Source organism: Ovis canadensis, chromosome 19 (assembly GCF_042477335.2).
Source record: "Ovis canadensis isolate MfBH-ARS-UI-01 breed Bighorn chromosome 19, ARS-UI_OviCan_v2, whole genome shotgun sequence".
In the NCBI taxonomy this organism is placed as follows: Eukaryota; Metazoa; Chordata; class Mammalia; order Artiodactyla; family Bovidae; genus Ovis; species Ovis canadensis.
The window spans coordinates 73,617,502-73,638,118 of NC_091263.1; the positions used below are offsets into that span (position 1 = coordinate 73,617,502).

Sequence of the window (20,617 nt, forward strand, 5' to 3'; positions counted from 1 at the left end):
TCTTAACCCAACGACGCAAATCTCTGGGGTTCTTTCCTGGTTTTTAACCAAGAGGGGTTCTTATTTCAACTGAATTAAGGAGACGTTTACAGTCTGCTCTTCTCTGTTAATGTCTCATTTTGTTTAAGAAGTTTGGATTACTGCCTCCCAAGCCATCAGAAATATCCCTTTATATACGGATGTGGAATCTTTCAACCAATGGGTGCACCTTAATTCCGTTAACCACCCCCTTATTGCCGGACGTTTAGGATGTTTCCATGCTTCCAATTTTCTTGCCGCAAAGCGCCGCAGCGAGCAACTTAATTTCTTCTTTCGGATGATTTCCTCCGGACAAGGGGTGGAGTTACTGGTTAAAGGCTTGGCGCATCTTTCTGACTCCTGCCTTATTTCCCGCCGGCGCAAGACCCACGGCCCGGGCCCCCTGCGGCCGCCCGACCGCGGCCCCGGCCCTCGCAGAGCCAGCCCCCCGGGGGCGCGGCCGCGCGCTTCCCCGGGTCCCCGCGCCCCCGGGGCCCTGCCGGCGCCCGCACTCACCTGCGCTCCCGCCCTCGGGCCGGCGCGCGTCCTCACCTCGGCCTCGGCGGGTCCTCCCGGCTCCGCGGGGGTGGCCCTGGGCGACGCCCGTGTCCCCTGCGCGTCCCTGCCCGCCCCCAGCGCCCGGCGGCGCGTGCAGCGGGCGCTCGACCAGCGCCCGCGCGTTTCCAGAGCGGGCCGCCGCCGCCGCCGCGCCGGCCTGCAGCGCGGTCCGTCAGGGCCCCGCCGGTGAGCCGCGCCCGCGGCATTGCGCGCCGGGAGCGCCGGGCGGCGGGCGTCCGGGCAGGCAGCGGCCCGCCGGGCGCCGACGCTGCCGGCGCGGGCGAGCGTGTGACAGGTGTCGGGCGCCGCCAGCGGGCAGCGCAGGCCGGCGCGGGCGCGGCGGGCGGGGGGCGAGGCCGCCGGGGGCGCTGGCCAGATCAGGGGGCCCCGGGGAGCGCGGCTGCGGCCTCGCCGGCGAAGCGCCCGCCCAGACTCCCGCCGGGCCCCGCGGGGCGGGGACGACGGCCCTGACGGGAGCGCGTGCGGCCCGGCGGCCGAGGCCCCGCCGCCCGCAGCCGGGACGGGGTTAGCGCCCGGCGCGGCGGCGCGGCCCGGGTGCGCGTGCGCCGAGCGCCGAGTGCGCCTGCGCGGAGTGCGCCTGCGCGCAGCCCGGGCGACGTGGCCGGCCGGAAGCAGCCAGTGCGGAACCGCCGCCGCCGGCCGCCGCGTCCGCCCTGGGCTGCCGCTCGGCTCCCGAAGCGACGTCGCCATGCTGAAGAAATTCGACAAGAAGGACGAGGAGTCGGGTGAGAGGGCCGAGGCCCTGGGGGAGGCCGGGCGCCCGCGCAAGCCCTCCGCGCCCTCCCCGGGAGGCCTCCTACCGGACCTCCGTCTGGACGCGAGGCCCCGGGAGGCCCCGGGGACTTGCGCGAAGGTGCGGCGCCCATCCGCGGCCGGCGCCGGAGAGCCCGAGCGGGCCCCGCTGCCCCTCGCCCGGCAGCTCGGGCCGCGATTCGCTGGGTGACCTTGGGCGGGTCTGCGCCTCTGGGCCTCTGCGTCCCCGCCTGTCAGGGGAGGGGGCCAGACCCGGTGGTCCTCTGGGGATTCCCTGGGGCTGCGCCCGTGCTGGGGCGGCCTAGTCGGTAGTGCCCGGATCGGTGCTTGAGAACCCTGACTCCGATTCATTTATCCAGCAAACGTTTCGAGGTCCCGGTGCGTGCCAGGTTGCACTGCGCCGTGACTGCAGCAGAGCTAGTGAGACGCGCTCGTGAGCAAGCTAAGAATATAAGAATGGTTGCAGCGGAGTGGAGGGAACAGACGTCAGTCAGATACTCAAGTGTGTCATTAATTACAAGTGTGATTTCTGCTGTGTGCAGAAACCCTAGTCACTGGAGATGGTGGTCCCTCACGCAGTAGGGGCGCAGCTAGGTACCAGTGGCATAGATGAATGAAAGGACACTCTGAGAGGCACACGAGCACTGTACCAGGGCTGCTGGGTGACTGCGAGTTAGTGGTTTGGGGGCAGGGGAGCTCCCTGGAGGAGGCTGGCGGGATCTACTGGATCTTTCACTGCTGTTCAGAGCAGCTGGAGCTTGAACCTCCCAGCCATAGGGACGTCTTTCTCCATCGTCTACAACTGGGAGAGTTTTGAAATTCAGGGTCACAACCTCTGCTCAGTCCCGTCTCTTTTCCCATGGAAGGTGGAGGCTCCAACCCGTTCCAGCACCTCGAGAAGAGTGCGGTGCTGCAGGAGGCAAGTGTCCTTTGCTCCCCTGGGTCTTCCGCTGAGAATGCTCACGGTCACTGTGATCGAATCGCCAGCACATTCAGAGTGCTGGTTTGTAGGACGTTAGGGGAGAAATCTGGTCGTGGAAAGACGGGGAATTCATCATGCTGATCCTTTTCTTCTTCTTTGTTTCTCCTGCCAGTTAATTAATAAGCTTTGAGGGTTTCTCTGGTGGTCCAGTGGGTAGGGCTCTGCGCTTGGCACTTCGGCACTGGCTCCAGCCCTGTTTGTGGAACTAAGATCCTGCATGCAGGCCACGGGGTGTGGGCCCCTCCCCCCCAAAAAAAAGCCTTTACTGAGTGTTCATTAGTCTCTAAGTCAGCACATCTCCAGGTAACATCTAGGGAGGATTTCAGGAGTTGTTAATAGATGAATTTAAAGCTCCTTTCATGTGAAAATAAGGTAGGACAAGTGTATTTCTTTACCCTGGGCCTGCTCAGATCTCTGAAGTGCTTGAGGACGGTCATGGAAGGGAAGTAAACTCAGCCAGAAGGTAAATATCCTTGATCGCTTCTTCTCAGGCCCGTGTGTTTAACGAAACGCCCATCAACCCTCGGAAATGTGCCCACATCCTCACCAAGATCCTTTACCTCATAAACCAGGTAACAGGGTGAGGCTTGGGGGTGCAGAAAACAGTACTGGGGTGTGTTGGAGGCAGGGGCACAGCCCCTGTGTGGTTGCAGCCAGCGGCCCATCTCCGGGTGCCCTCAGGGTCCCACTCTGAGGTGCTGCCCTTGATGCAGCCTCGGCTGGGTCTGAGGCTCCGACCTGGGCTGTCTTAGCAGGAAGAGCCTTCCGGCCTTTCTGTCCCAAGCTGAGGCTTCTTTCTGAATTGCAACAGGGGGAGCACCTGGGGACCACGGAAGCGACCGAGGCCTTCTTCGCCATGACCAAACTCTTCCAGTCCAATGACGTAAGTGCTGCCACCCCTGCCCTCCTCCGGGGGGACAGCTCTCAGGATGGTGGGAGGGCCCCCGTCAGAGGCGGCCCCTGTGTCAGGCTGAGCCGGGGGTCACCGGGCTCTCTCCTCTCCTGCCCAGCCCACCCTCCGTCGGATGTGCTACTTGACCATCAAAGAGATGTCGTGCATCGCAGAGGACGTCATCATCGTGACCAGCAGGCGAGTCCCAGGTCCCTGATGGCTGCACCCACGCCGAGCCCGTCTTCTCCGAGCTCCCGCCGCTCAGCCCTCGGCCACGTGTTGCCAGCGCCCTTGCCTCCTTGGCTCTCTCCTCGCCCTCTCCTTCAGTTACTCTGCCCAGCCATGGCGCCTCCCGGGGGGGTGGTTCTGCTTGTAATTCTCTGGCTGGAGTTAGGCACAAACCGTCCCTTCCCTGCTTCCTCTTGGTCCGCTGAGGCAGCCCAGAGCTTCCACGGCGACTCCGGCTCTTCCCAGGAGAGCCCGGGAAGAAGCGACGGGGACGGGGGGCGGTGGGGTGCACGAAGCCCCCAGGCAGACTTTCCCACGAAGGGCTGCTGTGCTCGGGAGGCCTTCGGCCCCGGGCCGTCCCTGGCCTCCATTCGCGTGCTTCTCCTCGACGCAGTTTGGGGGTTTGCTACCCACGCGTGTGTAGGCTCACTTAGAGAGTGTGGCAGACGTGGCTTCCGCAGCCCCAGAGCTTCCCGGGAGGTAACCCCACAGACCGGCACTGGGGGGGAGGGGTGTGACAGCTGTGAGAGCAGGCCAGGAGGACCGCCAGCTTGAATCTGGGTCAGGCAAGGCCTCCTGGAACTGGGGGAGTGGAGTCCTGCAGGGCAAGGCAGGCAGAGCAGGACAAAGGTGGGGTGGGTGGAGTGCAGCTGCCAGGACCTGGGGGCAGTCCGGGGGCTTCTCTGCGACCCCTCGACGGGGAGAGTGGCAGGAAGTCCCACCCGGGGAGGTTGCCGTCGCAGCAGGGCAGTGACCCGGGCAGTGTGGAGTTTCATGGAGACCTCTTGATGAAGGGTTAGGAGCCCAGAGCAGACACCCGTTAATAATGGAGACGGGCCTGCTGACCCGGTTGGGGTGGGTGGGGTGTGGGAGCAGGCCCGGCCCCCGCGTGAGGCCTGTGCTGTGTCCCCGTAGCCTGACCAAGGACATGACCGGCAAGGAGGACAGCTACCGGGGCCCGGCCGTGCGTGCCCTATGCCAGATCACCGACGTGAGTGCCCCGCTTGGGGAGGGGCGTGGGGTCCCCAGGGCGCACACCTGCTCCCCTCCTCCTGGCCTCTGCCCCACATCCTGTCGCCTGCGCCCCCACAGAGCACCATGCTGCAGGCCATCGAGCGCTACATGAAGCAGGCCATCGTGGACAAGGTGCCCAGCGTCTCCAGCTCCGCTCTCGTGTCTTCACTGGTGTGTAGCCTGGGGCCAGGGCTGGGGCTGGGCCTGGGCTGGGCTGGGGCGGGGCCTGGGCTGGGGCGGGGCTGGGGTGGGGCGGGGCCTGGGTTGGGGCGGAGCGGGGCTGGGGCTGGGGCTGGGGCAGGGGCAGGGGCAGGGGCAGGGGCAGGGGCAGGGGCAGGGGCTGCTCCGGAGGCTGAGCTGAGGAGACATCAAAGATCGCTTTCGCAAGGAAAACCAAAGCTGTGTGGCCCCAGTTGTGAGAGTCCCACCCCCTGCTCTGTGAAGAGTGCCCAGGGGTCTCTGGGTGGATTGAGGGCCCAGTTGGCGGCCTTGACCCATGCCCTGGGGTGACAGGTTTTGGGGATTTGAGCCTGGCAGAAAGTCCGCCAGGGCAGGAGGAGTGAGGGTGGGAGCCGTGCTGAGTCTGCGCCCTCTCGGAGGACCCCGACAGCAAGGTGTCCTGCCCGCCCCGCTCAGCGTGCCCTGTGCCCCACAGCACCTGCTCAAGTGCAGCTTCGACGTGGTCAAGCGCTGGGTGAATGAGGCCCAGGAGGCCGCGTCCAGTGACAACATCATGGTCCAGGTGAGTCGCGAACAGGGCAGGGATGCTAAAAATACTCAGGCGCTGGCCAGCAGGATGGGCTTTCATCACGGAGGTCCTGGCGGCCCCTGGCCGGAGCAGGCTTCAGTCCTTATCTCGTGGTGGGGAGACTTGGGGGTTTGAGGAAAAGAATCCAGGTCATCTCTTACAGGGAGAATTGGTGTACAGACTTGATGGGCTCATGCTAAAATACTGGCTTGGTTTAAAAACCAGCGAGTATTATTTTGGGTGTGTGATGCCATCTCCCTGGTGCCTGGTGAGGGTTCAGTGGCAGCCTCTGCCCTCCTATCCAGACCTGCAGGCCCCCCGTGTGGGCATCTGTTCCCTCTCCCCATGTCTTAGTGGTGGATCTCGTTTCCAGGGCCCACTCTGGCCCCTCAAACCCTCCAGGATCACAGAGGCTTCTTCCCACGTAAAAGGCCCTGAGCGCCGCTCTAGTAAGGATTCCGGAGGGCAGAGGGGATGGTCTGTGCCTCCCCTCCCCCTGCTGGCTTCGCAGCAGCAGCCACGCACCCTGGGGCAGGGCTGGGGGGCCGAGGGCCTGCTGTAAGGGCGCCCGTCTGCACGGACCCCGAGATGTCCTCAGCCCAGGCCGGCTCCGCTTCCTCTTTCTGGGCGGAGACCCCTGGTCTCCAGTTCCTCCGTCTGCGCGGCGCCTGGCGGGGTCGGGGGACGGAGGCCTGCAGAGTCCCAGGTGGCTCAGTGGGCGTGGCCCACACCTGGGCTCCGTGCCCACCCCAGAGGTGGGGAGCAGGCCCCGTGGCGTCAGGCCTCACTCGCGCTGCCCCACACCCCCCAGTACCACGCGCTGGGGCTCCTGTACCACCTGCGGAAGAACGACCGCCTGGCGGTCAGCAAGATGGTCAGCAGGTTCACGCGGCACGGCCTCAAATCCCCCTTCGCCTACTGCATGATGATTCGCGTGGCCAGCCGGCAGCTGGAGGACGAGGACGGCAGGTAGTGGCACCGCGCCCGCCGCACACCCCCCCGAGCCCTCGCCCAGCCCCCAGGCGGCCCCCCAGCGTCCTCTTGCCGCCTGTCGTTGCAGCCGTGACAGCCCCCTGTTCGACTTCATCGAGAGCTGCCTGCGCAATAAGCACGAGATGGTGGTGTACGAGGCCGCCTCGGCCATTGTCAACCTGCCCGGGTGCAGCGCCAAGGAGCTGGCCCCAGCTGTCTCAGGTGCCCAGGCCCCGCCCCCTGCCCGCCCCGTGCAGCTGGGTCTCCCAGGGGTGAGGCCCTGCCTGGGGTGGACAGGTGTGCTCTCCTCATTTGGGGAGGCCATGCCAGTTGGGGAATAGGTGAGTGGGGGATTTGGGTCTGAACAGTCTCTGAGCCTTGGTCCCCAAACTGCGCCTGGTACCCTGTCTCTGCCCCTTCCGGGGCCCCTGGGTTTCCTGGCTGCGGCGCGGTGGCAGCCCTCACCGGCCTCTGCCTCGCGGGGGCAGCCCTCACCGGCGTCTCCCCCCGCAGTGCTCCAGCTCTTCTGCAGCTCGCCTAAGGCCGCCCTCCGTTACGCCGCCGTCCGCACCCTCAACAAGGTGAGTTCGCAGTGGACAGAGTGGGGCCGGCCTTCCGACAGGGCTGGGGGCGGGGGCCCCCGCGGCAGGAGGTGCAGCCCTCCTGCAGCTAGATAGAGGTGCAGCTGGCCTCTATCCCCCAGGTGCTGGCGTGAGCCCACCTGAAGGGCCAGCAGAACAGTGGGAGGCCTCCCGTGGCCCGTCCGTGTCGTCACCTGTTTGCTCCCGGACAGGTGGCCATGAAGCACCCGTCCGCGGTGACGGCCTGCAACCTGGACCTGGAGAACCTCGTGACAGACGCGAACCGCAGCATCGCCACGCTGGCCATCACCACGCTGCTCAAGACGGGCAGCGAGGGCAGCATCGACCGTCTCATGAAGCAGATCTCCTCCTTCATGTCCGAGATCTCGGACGAGTTCAAGGTGCACAGGCTGCGCCTGCTGCGGGGCGGGCCGGGGCTGCCGCGGGGCCTCGCTGTGGCGCCATGCGAGGCGCTGCTCCCAGCCTCCGTCGGCGAGGCGGGCGGCTCCAGGCCTGTCAAGCCCTTTGTTGTGTCCCGTGTGCGCGCTGTCTTGTGCTGGGCAAAGTCTGGAGGGGCGAGCAGAGCAGCGCGCACGCCGGCCTGCCCTCGGAGCTCGCTTTCTGGGGCGGGACCACGGGAGTTGACTCCGGAGTGGACAGGATCGTCCCCCATGCTGGTGCAGCGAGGAGATCCTCAGGGCAGCAGTTCCCGGGGGAGCCGCCCGGGAGGACCTGGGAAGGGCCAGCCAGGGCGTGTGTGCGCTTGCCCTGAGCTCTGAGTAGACGAGCAGACGGGGGAGCCCCACAGTGTGGATCGGGGCCTTGGACCGCGGTGCTCGCTGCCCTGCCCGGGGGGCTCGGAGGTCCCCTCGGCCCCTGGCCTGCCGCGCCGCGGCCCGGCCCCACCTGAGGAGGGGCTCTGCTGGCCCCGGGGACTGGAGGAGCCGCCCGCGGGGCTGGGCCGCGGCTCACGCCTGTCTCCGGCACAGGTCGTGGTCGTGCAGGCCATCAGTGCGCTGTGTCAGAAGTACCCCCGCAAGCACGCCGTGCTCATGAACTTCCTGTTCTCCATGCTGCGGGAAGAGGTGAGCGTGGGTGGCCTGGCTGCTGGCTCCCGGGCAGGCGGGCCTGGAGCCACCTGTTAGCTGGCTGGCTTCTGGTGCCCGCAGCCCCCTTGGCTCCTTGTGTGCAGGCAGTGCAAACATGCCCCAGTCACTGTGGTTACAGTCGTAACTGACAACGTGCCCCCCTGGCCATATAGACTCAGCAGATGCCCAAGGCGATGCTTAAGCAGAAGATGAATAACCGTCTGTCTGGTGTCATCTGGTATAGAAATATTCTAGCCATTGCAATGTTTCATAAAAAAAATTTTCCCACAAAAATCGGTCCTTGGTGCCTAAAAGGTTGGAGACCACTGTCATAAAATACACACGACGTAGAATTCATCAAGGGCTTCCCATGTAACTCAGCTGGTAAAGAATCCGCCTGCTATGCAGGAGACCCCGGTTCGATTCCTCGGTCGGGAAGATCCGCTGGAGAAGGGATAGGCTACCCACTCCAGTGTTCCTGGGCTTCCCTGGTGGCTCAGCTGGTAAAGAATCTGCCTGCAGTGTGGGAGACCTGGGTTCGATCCTTGGGTTGGGAAGATCCCCTGCAGAAGGGAAAGGCTGCCCACTCCAGTATTCTGGCCTGGAGAATTCCATGGACTGATGTCCATGGGGTCACAAAGACCGAGTGCCTGTCACAGTAGAATTCGTCACCTTGTATATTGTTCAGTATTGTTAAATACTTTCACACAGGAGTGCAGTTAATTTCCAGAACTTTCTCATCCTGCAAAACTGAACTCTGTTGCCATTTAACGATAACCCCCTACTCTCTACCCCTCCAGTCTTTATACCGCCCACTCTTCCTTTGTTTCAAAGGTGGGAAGAAAATCAAGTCCCAGAGGTTTCTATTAAAGCGTCTTCAGTTAGTCCAGAATGGCCCCGGCGAGCATTCAGCCTGAGCCTTTAGCTTTCACACAGAAGGGAGGTGGCAGCGGGGGAGGCAGGCCCTCTCCTGCAGGCTCCGGTTGGGCCGCTGGGCCGGGCTGCCGCCGGGCTCCGCAGAGCGCCTGGTGCTCAGCTTCCTGTGGCCCTGGCCCACAGGGTGGCTTTGAGTACAAGCGGGCCATCGTGGACTGCATTATCAGCATCATCGAGGAGAACGCGGAGAGCAAGGAGACGGGGCTATCCCACCTGTGCGAGTTCATCGAGGACTGCGAGTTCACCGTGCTGGCCACGCGCATCCTGCACCTGCTGGGCCAGGAGGGGCCCAAGACCAGCAACCCCTCCAAGTACATCCGCTTCATCTACAACCGCGTGGTGCTGGAGCACGCGGAGGTCCGCGCAGGTGCGTGGGCGCGGCGTGGGCCCTGGGGCCTGCAGGCCTGAGGGCGCCCCCGGCGGGCGCTCCCCTCTGTTCCACTGCACGTAGTCCTGCGCCTTTCTCCTTTTTTCGCCTTTCTCCTTCCTTTCTCCTCGGTATTTCGTTTTTCTTTTTCATAGTGGCTTTCTTGAGGTGTGACTCACATAACACACTCTGTTCGCTGAGTGCGCACTTCCACGTGCAGCCATCCGACCCTTCATTTCACTCAGACTTACTGCTGTTGCCCTCTCTTGCCTGCTCTGGACAGACGGTCCCCAAGCAGTTCTTGCTTCCTCAGCTGTAGCTCATTCTCTCCCTCATTTGCGGTCAGGTGAGGCTTCGCTGCCCCTGAGGCCGTTAGGATACAGAGATCGAGGGCAGCTCTCGTGGCCGCGTGGTGGTCAGAGCTGAGAAGGGCTGCTGGGCCCGAGGACGGGGCCGTCTCCCCCGGGAGAAGCGAGGCCCGGAGGCTGCTTGGCCGGCCCGCTCTGAGCCCTGGCCTGAGCCGTGTTTGCCTTGCGCCCGCAGGTGCCGTGAGCGCTCTGGCCAAGTTCGGGGCACAGAATGAAGAGATGCTGCCCAGTATCCTGGTGCTGCTGAAGAGGTGCGTGCGGCGTCCCCTCGGCTGGCGGCTGCCCCCCGTCTCTGTAGCTGGAAAGGGGGGGAAAGATGCACAGCTATTGATGGTGGAAAGCAGTGGAGACACAGGAAAGCGTGAAACACGGTGCTGTGCAGAAGCGCCTCTGCCTGGGTGTCAGCGCGGGGTGTTTTCTGTTTAAGAAGCAGCTTTATTGAGCTATAGCTCGTAATCCGCACAGTGTCCCCATCTTAAGTGCACACACAATGGGTTTGTTACATTCAGAGTCATTTAACCATTACCGCCATCTGAGTTGAGAACTTTTCTCTTGACTGCGCTATGCAGCTTCTGGGATCTTAGTTCCCTGAGCAGGGATCGAACCTGGGCCCTCTGCGGTGGAAGCGCAGAGTCCCAGCCACTCGACTACCAGGGAATTCTTGAAAACACTTCTGCCACCCCAGAGAAACCGTGTACCAGCGAGTAGTCGAGCCTGCCCCGGCCCAGCCCCGCCCCTCGCTTGCCCCCCAGCTCTGGATTTGCCTGTGCCGGCTTGTCACGCGCCTGCAGGCGTTCAGCGTGGCGCCTCTCACGAGTGCGGCTCCTTCATGGGGTTTCCAGGGCTCACGTGCCGGCACTCCATGCCTTTTTATGGGCAGGTTCTCCTGTGTGGCATGAAGAGCCCCCGTGTGCATGTCTGGCCACCGGTCGGGAGGCGTCTGGGCCATTTCCGGCTCCTGGCTTGCGTGGGTCGCACTGCTGTGAACATCCGTGCACGAGGCTCCACATGCCTTGCTTTCAGTTCTCTGGGGTGTGCACCCAGGAGGGGGTTGCGGAGTCGAGTTCAAGTCTTTTTTGACATGTGCTGCCGGATACAGGCTCGTGGCTCCCTCCCTGGGTGGGCTCTGGGAGAGGGTCCCTGGAGAGTGAATACTGCCACCCCTGTGCCTCTGATACCCGGGCACCGCCTCTGGTGATGGGGGTGGAAGCACCTGCCACCTCTGCCCGCCCTCTGCTGGGGCCCTGTAGCGCCCCCTGCCCCCATGGGCGCCCGTCAGGAGCTCCGTGTTGTGGCCACAGGTGTGTGATGGACGACGACAATGAGGTCAGGGACCGGGCCACCTTCTACCTCAACGTCCTGGAGCAGAAGCAGAAGGCCCTCAACGCAGGCTATATCCTGAACGGTGAGTCCTCCTCGCCCGACCACTCCCCTCGCCCCCGTCCCGGGCGGCGGCCTTCCCGGGCGGCGTGCCCTCCGCTGGCCTCCCGCGGCAACTGCCGGGCATCACTGTCATCTCAGGAGGCGCGGGGCCCCAAGGGCGGGAGCAGCCCAGAGAGCTGAGCCGCTCGCCAGTCCTACGAACCTGCCGAGCACTCCCCGCTGTGTCCAAGCCCCTGTCCCGTGTCCATTCGCTCCTCGCAACAGTGCTGCAGAGGAGGGTGTCCTGCGAAGTCGGGGCTCGGCAGTCTCGCTGGTTTCCTCAGGGTCCTACAGCCTTGACCCCCGGCCCCCGGCTCGCTCTGGCCTCTAGGTCTGACCGTGTCCATCCCGGGTCTGGAGAGGGCACTGCAGCAGTACACGCTGGAGCCGTCGGAGAAGCCCTTCGACCTCAAGTCCGTGCCCCTGGCCACTGCGCCCATGGCAGAGCAGAGGACAGGTCAGGCGCACCTGTGTCCTTCAGAGGCCCTTGGGCCCAGGCCTCCTCTGGAGGGTCTGCCTGGCCTGCAGGGCCACTGCAGCTGCCCAGGGTAGAAGGGGCTGTGCTGGGCGGGGGGAGTCCCCCTGCCTGCCTCTGGCCCTGGAGAGGAAGCCCCCTGCACACAGTCACGCACACCGTCTCCCGTGCTCCGTGCTTCACAGTGGGAGGTGGGGATCACACTTCCCGAGTAACGGCGCTGTGGTCCATGTGCCCTGGCCATCTCTGAGCTATGCATGCTTGTTCCCGCAGAAAGCACCCCGGTCACCGCCGCCAAGCAGCCCGAGAAGGTGGCCGCCACCCGGCAGGAGATCTTCCAGGGTGAGTGAGGGGGCTCGCAGGCCGCGGCGACTCTTCCCGCAGGAGCTGAGATCGGGGCTCCCCTGCGTGCTGGCTCTGAGTGTGTTCAGACAGCGTGCTCGACCCTTAGTGGAGGTTGGTGCACCCATTTGGGATCTGAGGATTTGGGTGTTCAGAGAGACAGGGTGATTTGCCCCAGTTTGCACAGCACCAGGGGGAGGGCAGAAACAAAGTCCAGCTCCAGCTGGCTTAGAGCCGCTTTGGCCTTGTTCTGAGTGCTGCAGGCCCTGGGCCCAGTTGGTTCGGGACGTCTGGCGCTCCTCAGCGGAGCTGAGGGCACGCCACAGTCCTGTGTCTCGGGCTCCAAATGTGCTCCGGCCACCTTGTCTGGCAGGGTTTGGTGAGGATTCCGTCTGTCCGTCTGCTCCCGCATTTCTCAGGGGAGAGGCTGTGTGTCTAGTTGGCAGACCACGTTGTCCACCAGCTTCCTGCCTTCGAGTCCCAGCAGCAGCCTCCCGTCCAGGTGGCCCCAGCCCGCCGCCCCGACTTGCCTCCTCTGCTGCCCTGCTGCGTGCTCTCGCAGCTTCTGACCTGTTTTCTGTCCGTAACTGCACTGGTGCCGGCCTCCTCCTAGCAGGCTCCCGATGACTGTGGGATTCATTTCAAGTCCGCCTTGTCCTTTCCACTCCCGAACCTGTCTTCCACCAACACGCCATCTCTCAGGTGTGGCTGAACCGGGACCCTGAGCTGTCTGGCGTCGCTCTCCCTGCAGGCTTTCCCTGTGTGTCCTTCCCTCTTGCTGCCGGCAGAGATCAGCACGAACTTGGTGGTTTCACTCAAGGCTGCTCCACCCCATGTCCTGAGGCCTGAGTTCAGCCTCGTTACGGGCAGAAAGAGCAGGATAATGATGATACTGCCTGCCTTCTCCCTCTGTCCCTGAAGTCCTACTAAGTCTAGGGCAGAGGATCATACCGCCTCAGGTAGAGTTCTTTTCCACGTGGAGGTCAGTGTAGCCGGGAAGGTGAGTGACGGATCTTGACTCATGGTCCTCAGGCATCTGTGTGCGTCAGAGTCACGAGGGGAAGCTTGTTCGAGATGCAGGATGGGGCCTCTGACGGGCGTGTCTGGGGAGGCCTGAGGATCTGCACTGTGGCCATGCCCGCAGCCCCGGGTGTTTCTGGAGCAGTGACTCCTGAGCACAGCGGGGAGAGCAGGGCCAGCTGGGAGCGCCTCGTTCTCCCAGGCACACCCGGGCCGGAAGCTGGCCTGCACCGGGTGCCCGCCGGCCGCTCTGAGCCGGGCGTTCTGTGACTGAATCTGCCCCCTCTCCTTTGGGGCCGCTTGTCCCGACAGCCACGTGTCTGAGAGCAGTCTGTCCTTCTGCCTGGCTCCGTGGCCAGCAGCGTTCGCTTCCTCTTTGTCTTTCCCTGTCTCCCTCTTCTGAGCACCCTTGCTGAGCTTCTAAGCTTGAGGGGGTCTCTGGATGGATGAGGCTGGGCCGTGGGCCTGACGTCCATCGGTTGGTCTGGCGTCCCATGTGGGACAGCGGGGAGTGCTCGGGTGTCTCGGGGAACCGAGAGAGAGAGGCCTGAGGACTGATCAGAGACCCCGCTGAGCTGCTGGGTGAATGCGCGGCCTATGGGTTTCAGAGCAGCTGGCGGCCGTGCCCGAGTTCCAGGGGCTGGGGCCCCTCTTCAAGTCCGCGCCTGAGCCCGTGGCCCTCACCGAGTCGGAGACGGAGTACGTCGTCCGCTGCACAAAGCACACCTTCGTGGACCACATGGTCTTCCAGGTGAGCGGGGGCCCTCCGGGGGGGCCCCCATGCCGAGTGGCTGGAGCCGGGCTCGATGCCGGGTCTGCCTCCAGCTGCTACGTGTCGAGTCCCTGACTCAGGGCCTGTGCGGCTCCCGCGTGTCCACTTGGAGACAGGGGGTCTGGGCAGGGGGCCTGGGTCGAGAGTCAGGGTGGCCCTGGGGTAGGAGGCAGGGCTCCCGACGCCTCCTCTGCAACTCGGGGGGCCCCCCACCCCCCGGCTCAGCGTCTCGGCCCCTCTGCTCCCTGGTCCAGTTTGACTGCACGAACACCCTCAACGATCAGACCCTGGAGAACGTCACGGTGCAGATGGAGCCCACGGAGGCCTACGAGGTGCTGTGTTATGTGCCCGCCCGGAGCCTGCCCTACAACCAGCCCGGGACCTGCTACACGCTGGTGGCCCTGCCCAAGGAGGACCCCACGGCGGGTGAGCCCCCCCGGCCTCCCAGGCGCCCGTGGGTCGGGGTAGGGAGGGCGGCCTGTGCACCAGCTGTTCGTCTCTGGTCAGAGCTTCAGCTCCTCGAGGTCTGTCCAGAGCAGAAGGCCGGCCCGACCTGGGGCTTTGCACACAGCAGCTCGTTTCCTCCTCACACACCCTTGCGGGCAGCACTGCTCTCTCTCTCTGAGAGGGCCACCGAGATGGGGTAAACAGCTTGCCTGAGTTCACCAGGCTGCGAGGCCGAGCCCCGGCCCTCAGGCAGGACTCTGTCTCGGCCGTGAAAGAGCCAGAGAGAGGCACAGACGTGACCGTCTGAGTCCACTCCTCCCAGAGAGGCAGGGGCTTTTCCGGGCCTGGGGTGGTGGGCCTGGGCGGCATGTGGACGTGGCCAGCCTGAAGCGTCTGAGTCCACTCCTCCCAGAGAGGCAGGGGCTTTTCCGGGCCTGGGGTGGTGGGCCTGGGCGGCATGTGGACGTGGCCAGCCTGAAGCGTCTGAGTCCATTCCTCCCAGAGAGGCAGGGGCTTTTCCGGGCCTGGGGTGGTGGGCCTGGGCGGCATGTGGACGTGGCCAGCCTGAAGCGTCTGAGTCCTCTCCTCCCAGAGAGGCAGGGGCTTTTCCGGGCCTGGGGCGGTGGGCCTGGGCGGCATGTGGACGTGGCCAGCCTGAAGCGTCTGAGTCCACTCCTCCCAGAGAGGCAGGGGCTTTTCCGGGCCTGGGGTGGTGGGCCTGGGCGGCATGTGGACGTGGCCAGCCTGAAGCGTCTGAGTCCATTCCTCCCAGAGAGGCAGGGGCTTTTCCGGGCCTGGGGTGGTGGGCCTGGGCGGCATGTGGACGTGGCCAGCCTGAAGCGTCTGAGTCCTCTCCTCCCAGAGAGGCAGGGGCTTTTCCGGGCCTGGGGCGGTGGGCCTGGGCGGCATGTGGACGTGGCCAGCCTGAAGCGTCTGAGTCCGCTCCTCCCAGAGAGGCAGGGGCTTTTCCGGGCCTGGGGCGGTGGGCCTGGGCGGCTCGTGGGTGTGGCCAGCCTGAAGCGTCTCTGCCACCCTTGCTTCTCTTTCCTCGTGAGGGCAGCTCCTCAGGCTCCTGCCTGAGGCGCTCCTGCCTCCCCACGCCACTGCCCTTGGTCCAGACCCGCGGGCAGGCTGGCCTGGGCCGCTGGCGCGGTCGAGGCCTGGAGGACAGGCTGTGGCCGCCTGCCCGCAGAGGCCCCCCAACGACGTGCCTTTCCTCCCGCAGTGGCCTGCACGTTCAGCTGCATGATGAAGTTCACTGTCAAGGACTGCGACCCCACCACCGGGGAGGCGGACGATGAGGGCTACGAGGATGAGTATGTGGTAAGCGCCGGCGGGGCCCGCAGGGCTCACGCCAGCCTGCACGCGTGTGCGCTGGTTTCGGTTTAGACGTCGCAAAAGAGTTCTTGTTTTTAACTTAAAAAATACATGTTCAAGTGTCACAAGAAAACCTGGGAAATAGAAAAACAAGTACACTCAGGCAGGGAAACGTTCACTGTAGCCCTTGGGAATGGCTGCGGGGAGAGAAGCTGTGTCTGACGTCATTACGTACATTACAGATCTTGTTGGTTTCCCTTAGAACCAGGGTGTAATTTCCCGTCAGTACAAATACTTCCTAAACACAAGTCTTAGTGACTTTAAAATACTCCCTTCTATGGACACATCCTGATTCAGCTCACTTTGCATTCCAGTAACATCGGGCGTTTGTGCCTCCAGATTCGCACTGCTTTGAGCGCTACAGTAAACACGCCTTTCAGCATGGCTTTGTGCCTGTGTTTCAGACCTGTCTTGTGACTGGAAGTAGAATAATTAGAAAAACATTTGAAATGATTAAAAAAACAAGTAGGATAATCGGGTCAAAGACGCAGGACGGTTTCAGGGCTTTTTGGTTCCTGCCATCAGTCACTTTCTAGAGAGACGGGGTCAGTTTGTGTCTGTCGGCGACCTTCTGACGCAGTGAGGTGCCCCTTCCGGCTCCAGCTCGCGGGGCTAGCACAGAGCCGAGGGCAGGGTCATTCTCGATTTGCCCGGCGTGCGGCGGCTCCCTGCCATCTGAGTGCAGACCCTGACAGGCAGCCTGGGATGGAGACGGCCAGGGCCCTCGTGGCCAGAGGGGCAGTCGCTGGGGCACACCAGATGGGCACTTGTGTCCTCCCGGGTCCAGGCCTGAGCCAGCAGTGCGCGCAGCCAAGGCCAGGAGGGCTGGGTATGAAGCCCAGCTTCTGCCACAGGGGCTGTGTCCTACCTGTGAACGCTCTCCCCGCGCACGGGAGCAGGGGCTCAGCAGAGAGCTGCTGGTGAATGAGCGGGAGCCTTTCCACACAGTCGGTCCAGGGTGCGCGTCCAGAGCGGGCCCGGCTGACTCGGGGCGGCCTCTGAGCACTCCTCCCCACCCCGCCCCATCAAGTCAGGCACTGGCGGCTTCGGAGGGCGCGCTCTCACAGCCAACACCCCGAGAGGAGGACAGGGGCCCCTCCATATCTGTGGGTTCTGCCTCCATGGATCCAACCAACAGACGGAAAATGGAGTGGGTTCCAGAAAATTCGCAAGAGCAAAACGTGAGCTTGTCACACAAGGCAGCTATGTACTTAGCGTTTGCACTGTGTTTACGTCTGTTTCCATGACACTTACATCATATCGGGTATTATAAACGCTTGAGAGGTGGCGCAGAGCATAAGGAAAACGTGCGCAGCTTAAACGCAAACACGGCGCCGCTCCACGTAGAGGACTGGAGCCCCCAGGAGCTCGCTGTCTGAGGGCGCGTCCCACCGAGGGGCCACCACCCGGCCGTGAGCTGCTGAGGACAGGCCGCCGGTCCGCTGGGGCCCGCCCCGGAGCCCAGCGCTCGGAGCCTGCGCGGTGGGAGGGGCGGGTGGGCAGAGCGGAGCGGAGGCTCTCGCCGTCTCTCCTGGAGCTGTGTGCCTCAGGACCCCCCTATCGCCCCCCAGCTGGAGGACCTGGAAGTCACGATAGCGGATCACATCCAGAAGGTCATGAAGCTGAACTTCGAGGCAGCCTGGGACGAGGTGGGGGATGAGTTCCAGAAGGAGGAGACGTTCACCTTGTCCACCATCAAGACACTCGAGGGTAAATGCTGGGGGTGCCGGCTCTGGTTTGCCTGCCTTTCAAGACCCTTGGCCACTGTTAAAGTGCTCCTCCTCCCCCCGTCCCCGCCCCCGTCCCCCAAAGATCCAGGGCCAAGTCTAGAGCATACAGTTCAGATACACAGAATAATAAAAAAGTCGCTCAGTCATGTCCGACGCTTTGCGACCCCGTGAACAATGCAGGCCATGGAATTCTCCAGGCCAGAACACTGGAGAGGGTAGCCTTTCCCTTCTCCAGGGGATCTTCCCAACCCAGGGATCGAACCCAGGTCTCCCACACTGCAGGCGCATTCTTCACCAGCTGAGCCACAAGGGACAGTTCAGATGCTGCTCATTAAAAGCTGCATACAGTGGGATTTGGGGCTGGGGGAGTGGTGATAGCGCCAAGTGGAGATGAGCTACGTGGGTTAATAACTCTGGGACTCCTCCCTGCAGAGGCTGTGGGCAATATCGTCAAGTTCTTAGGAATGCACCCTTGTGAGCGGTCTGACAAAGTGCCGGACAACAAGAACACGCACACGCTGCTCCTGGCCGGTAAGTGGCGTTTCTCGTGGGAAGGGCCTGGGTGCCCCTGGGGAACCCGGGGATTTAGGGCTCGCAGCGCGGAACATCACAAGGTATGAGAAGGCCAGCTAGCGCCGTTTTCCCCCGGCGCTTGCTGCCAGTCAGTGTCCCTGCCCACGGGCAGCCAGTGAGCTCCTACACAGGCCTCCAGGCGCCTCCCTGTGATCCTAAGGGTGTGAGAGCAAGTGTGCACGCTGCCCCGTGCAGAGTCAGACAGCCGTATGCAGACGGCGGGCACGCTGCTTTGCACTTGGCTGTTCACTTCACCGTGCATCTTGGAGAGCCTCCTGTTTTTTTTCCTTTTTTTAATAACATGAAATTTACCAATGTAGTGATTTTCACATCAGCTCAGCAGCGTTAAGTACATTCCCGCTGTTTTGCAACTATCGCCATCACCCACCTCCAGAACTTTCCCGTCTTCCCAGACGTCTTCCCAGACTGAGCTCTGGCTGTTTCTCATGGCTGAGTACCGTCTCTCAGAACCAGCGCGTGGACTGAGGGACACCCAGGTGGTTCTCGTGTTCTGCCGTTACAGACTGCGCTGCAGGGGACAACCCCGCACACACGGGTCTGCTTAGGCACTTTATTTTGGATGTGTGCACTCTGGGTATTTGTAGGGTGAGTTTCTCAAGGCTTTACCAGGTCAAAGTGCATCTTTCATCTCGGTAAATATCTCCAGCTGCCTTCCATAGGAATCGTGTGCCTTCTCTCCCACACTTCCAACCGGGCAGCGTGTTCGCAACCTGCGCGGCCTGTGCTGGGCGTGTCCGTGTGTCTCGAGTGGCTTCACTCTGAGTGTCCTGTGCACTGACGGGCGCTCAGCATCTCAAGTGCGATCTGCCATGATCGCTCTCACCCCCTCTGACGTGAAACAGCGCGTGCATTCTATTTATTTCTATAGTTTCCACTGAGTTGGTTATTCCTTTCTGATAGGAATGGGGTTTTTAAGCAGTTCTGGGAATTTTCAAACACACACACGGAACCCCCGTGCACTCCTCCCCCAGCCGTAGCAGCAAGCATCTCCACCCAGATGCGGTCTCCACCCCCAGATTATTCTAGGGCAAGCCCCATACATAGATATTTCGTATGTAAATATTTCTGACCCGTTGGTTCTCCAAAAGCTAATGAGCCAGTGCGCTTGCTGCACCTGGGACTGTGAGCAAAGGGAAGTTCTGTTTTCTGAGTGTTTATAAACAGGGTTAGGAAGTGGCTCTGCTCCAGTGCCCCGCTCACAGCTGGCCGCCCCCAAGCCTGCAGTGCGGCGCCCCATCCCCTGGGCTTTGCAGACGCCTGCACTGCGATTTTGCCCTGGTGGGGCTGTCCCTCGGTCTGTGACCTTCGATGCGGTCTGAGAGCCTCGGTGATGTCGCACAGAACCATACACGTCCAGTGGTGCATCGGGGCTTGGCAGCAGCGTGACATGCAGACTGATCTCTGCCGAGGTCACTGATGACGCTGCAGCTCAGAGAGGTGTAGTGACGTGCCCAGCGCCTCGCACAGCTCCCGTCTCACCCCAGAGCTGCCTCTGCCAGCTGTGGCACGCCGCCCTCAGCCCAGCCCCGCAGCCCCCTCCGGCCTTACGCGCCTGCCTTCTCCCCTCCCCTGCAGGCGTGTTCCGGGGCGGCCATGATGTCCTGGTGCGCTCCCGGCTGCTGCTGTTGGACACGGTCACTCTGCAGGTAACAGCCAGAAGTTCGGAGGAGCTGCCCGTGGACATCGTCCTGGCGTCTGTGGGCTAAGGGGCCAGCTTGCATCGGATCACGTCCTCCCCTTTCCCCGAACACTACGCAGGAGTCGCGCCTTCCTCCTGAACCCAGTGGAAGCTCCTTTCCAAGCCTGTGTATTGAAAAGCAATTAGGAATCACTGAGGGTCTTTTGTTGTGTTTTTCGTTTTCTTAAATTGACCCCCCGCCCCAAACCCCGCTGCTGACAGTGACTCTTTAAATGGCATAATTTTAGCTCATCCTAGAACGTCGTGCTGCCTTGCCTGCCAGGGAAGGGGCATTGCAAATGAATAGAGTGCTTGCACCACCTGACTTTATCCCCTTTGGAACCATCATCTTATCCCTACAAATAAATCAGCATGTATTTATTGAATGACTGCTACTTCTGCAGACTCGTGCTTAGGGGTCCGGCTTCTCTGCCGCCCGTAGCCCTTTGCCACAGTACCCACAGGAGGCAGGACCCTCTCACGGGCCTCTGCCCGTGCCCCACACCCTGGAACGGGAGCAGCACGGGCTTGCTGAGGGGATGACAGCCGTGGGCGGGCACAACCACCCTCCTGTAGGAGATGGGTGAGGTCTGGGGGTCTGGGTGGGCCGAGTGCAAGGTCTGAGGTGGGGGTGCAGTCCTGAGGCTGGAGGAACAGCCCCGCAGAGCGGAAGGCCCTGGTTTCCGCAGCTGGGCTTTTAAACCCAGGTGTGGTGGTTTTGCCAATACATATGTTTTGCCTATTTTTAAAAACCTTGGCGTCGACCGTTAAAGATTCGTATTTGGGGTGGGGGTAAAGGTGGAGGCCTTGCAAAGTATTCCGGTGCCCACTGAAGTGTGAGTGACCCGTGATTCGGGCCGTTCCCGGCCCCTCCCCGAGGTTAGTCATGCAGGCAGTTCACCCCGCAGGGGCACGGTCAACACGGAGGACGTGGACCCCGAGACTATCCGTCTCCTTGTCGGGCGCTTTCAGGAGAGCCACGTTCCCGGGCAGTCCCTGGGCGCAGCGCGGGAGCGGGCGCAGCGCGGGAGCGGGCGCAGCGCGGGAGCGGGCGCAGCGCGGGAGCGGGCGCAGCGCGGGAGCGGGCGCAGCGCGGGAGCGGGCGCAGCGCGGGAGCGGGCGCAGCGCGGGAGCGGGCGCAGCGCGGGAGCGGGCGCAGCGCGGGCCGGGAGGAGGCGCCGGCGCGCGGGGGGCGGAGCCTGTCACGGGGCGGGGCCAGGCGGCCGCTGGGGGC

The 20,617-nt window shown here is 63.1% G+C and overlaps 2 protein-coding genes across 5 annotated transcripts in view; one reads left to right on the forward strand and one right to left on the reverse strand.

Annotated features, from left to right (window-relative positions):
- Nucleotides 1-1,163, reverse strand: part of CNBP (CCHC-type zinc finger nucleic acid binding protein) — a 58,348-nt gene extending 57,185 nt beyond the window's left edge. Inside the window, exon 1 of one of the 4 annotated variants that reach the window (XM_069561061.1) lies at nt 535-1,163. The gene's annotated coding sequence lies outside the window, so the exon portion shown is untranslated. The remainder of the gene's footprint in view (nt 1-534) is intronic. The other 3 variants (XM_069561057.1, XM_069561060.1, XM_069561056.1) reach the window with 3 other exon arrangements.
- Nucleotides 1,136-19,769, forward strand: COPG1 (COPI coat complex subunit gamma 1). The gene is made up of 24 exons (XM_069561047.1): nt 1,136-1,322; nt 2,217-2,269; nt 2,824-2,904; nt 3,144-3,215; nt 3,343-3,422; nt 4,368-4,443; nt 4,545-4,637; nt 5,122-5,208; nt 6,026-6,183; nt 6,275-6,408; nt 6,700-6,767; nt 6,980-7,168; nt 7,757-7,852; nt 8,915-9,158; nt 9,702-9,777; nt 10,828-10,931; nt 11,280-11,405; nt 11,697-11,765; nt 13,394-13,536; nt 13,812-13,983; nt 15,230-15,327; nt 16,953-17,091; nt 17,544-17,642; nt 19,281-19,769. The coding sequence occupies exons 1-24, from the start codon at nt 1,286-1,288 to the stop codon at nt 19,409-19,411; spliced, it is 2,625 nt and encodes an 874-aa protein (XP_069417148.1). The 5' UTR covers nt 1,136-1,285; the 3' UTR covers nt 19,412-19,769.
- The last annotated feature ends 848 nt before the right edge of the window (nt 19,770-20,617 follow it).

Excerpts from the sequence above, each read along its gene's own strand:
- COPG1 (XM_069561047.1), top strand. The coding sequence starts at position 1,286 with ATGCTGAAGAAATTCGACAAGAAGGACGAGGAGTCGG. Across the intron at positions 3,216-3,342 it reads AACTCTTCCAGTCCAATGAC|CCCACCCTCCGTCGGATGTG; the intron begins GTAAGTGCTGCC and ends TCTCCTGCCCAG. Across the intron at positions 7,853-8,914 it reads TCTCCATGCTGCGGGAAGAG|GGTGGCTTTGAGTACAAGCG; the intron begins GTGAGCGTGGGT and ends CCTGGCCCACAG.